This window comes from Loa loa (genome assembly GCF_000183805.2).
Source record: "Loa loa unplaced genomic scaffold supercont3.130, whole genome shotgun sequence".
In the NCBI taxonomy this organism is placed as follows: domain Eukaryota; kingdom Metazoa; phylum Nematoda; class Chromadorea; order Rhabditida; family Onchocercidae; genus Loa; species Loa loa.
This window is the reverse complement of record NW_018108310.1, coordinates 101,029-102,084: the sequence shown is the minus strand read 5'-3', so window position 1 is coordinate 102,084 and position 1,056 is coordinate 101,029. Positions and strand designations below refer to the sequence as shown.

Sequence of the window (1,056 nt, the reverse complement as noted above, 5' to 3'; positions counted from 1 at the left end):
TTTATCACATTTTTGTGAAAATTTTTATGAGAATTGATACATGAGTGGCAAGTGGCGCTGTTGCTATGCGGACATTGCAGCAAGAAATGAACGATTGGATGCTTAGGATGGTGAAGTGGAAGAGTGGAAGCAGAGCCAATGAGGCTTGAAATATTTGAAGAAATTTTGAATTCACGGCGCAATTCTTTGTTTACCATCAAAACTTACAAGTTCTTACATTCGATTTTGAAATGAAAAAATGGGAGGGCTGAAAAGTTTCCTTAATTCAGAAAATCAATAAAGTATACTTGGAAAGTTTAGCTATTTTGCATGCTAAGGATCGTAATTTCTACCTAACACAATTACACTGGATTCGATCCCTATGGATTTAGTTGTTTCGTAAATGACAAAATGGACAAGAGGGAAAGCGATGATACTAGTATTATTTAGCTCGATTTCAAGTAACCAGTCACTACTCCCTTTTCGACTGATAAAAGGACCATTTTATGATAACGCAATAAAAAAAGTTTTACGAGGTAGAATGGAAAGAAAAAAGACGACATGCAACCGGATCGATGAAGGACTGCGGAAACCCAATGTAATTGCGATTAGATGGGTGATTATTGTTGAGATGGTGCTAAGAGCTAATTTCGATTTCAACACAGCGGAAGTTGTGAAAGTTACTGGATCTAATGTTGTTGTAATAACTTGAGAAGGATGTCGGAACCGCTATATTGCCGAGTCGCGATGAAAACAGGAAATTAAAAAAATTTTGTACTTTCCGTAAACGACCTAAGTTACTTAGGGACCCGCAACTATATTTATTTTCAGGCTCTTGAGTGCAGAAGGTCGGAAAGTAACTTCTGAAAGTACTTGTTGATACACCAAGTTAATTTAAATGATAATTTCAACAATAATAATAGTAATAATTAATGATAATAATAATAATAATAGTAACAATAATAATAATAATAATAATAATAATAATAATAATAATAATAATAATAATAATAATAATAATAATAATAATAATAATAATAATAATAATAATAATAATAATAATAATAATAATAATAA

The 1,056-nt window shown here is 31.1% G+C and overlaps 1 protein-coding gene across 1 annotated transcript; it reads left to right on the top strand.

The window, feature by feature from the left end:
- Window positions 1–520: 520 nt before the first annotated feature.
- LOAG_14654 (hypothetical protein) lies at window positions 521–691 on the top strand (the record flags this gene model as incomplete). Its single annotated transcript, XM_003150148.1, has 1 exon — window positions 521–691. The coding sequence occupies one exon, from the start codon at window positions 521–523 to the stop codon at window positions 689–691; it is 171 nt and encodes a 56-aa protein (XP_003150196.1).
- Between the last annotated feature and the right edge of the window lie 365 nt (window positions 692–1,056).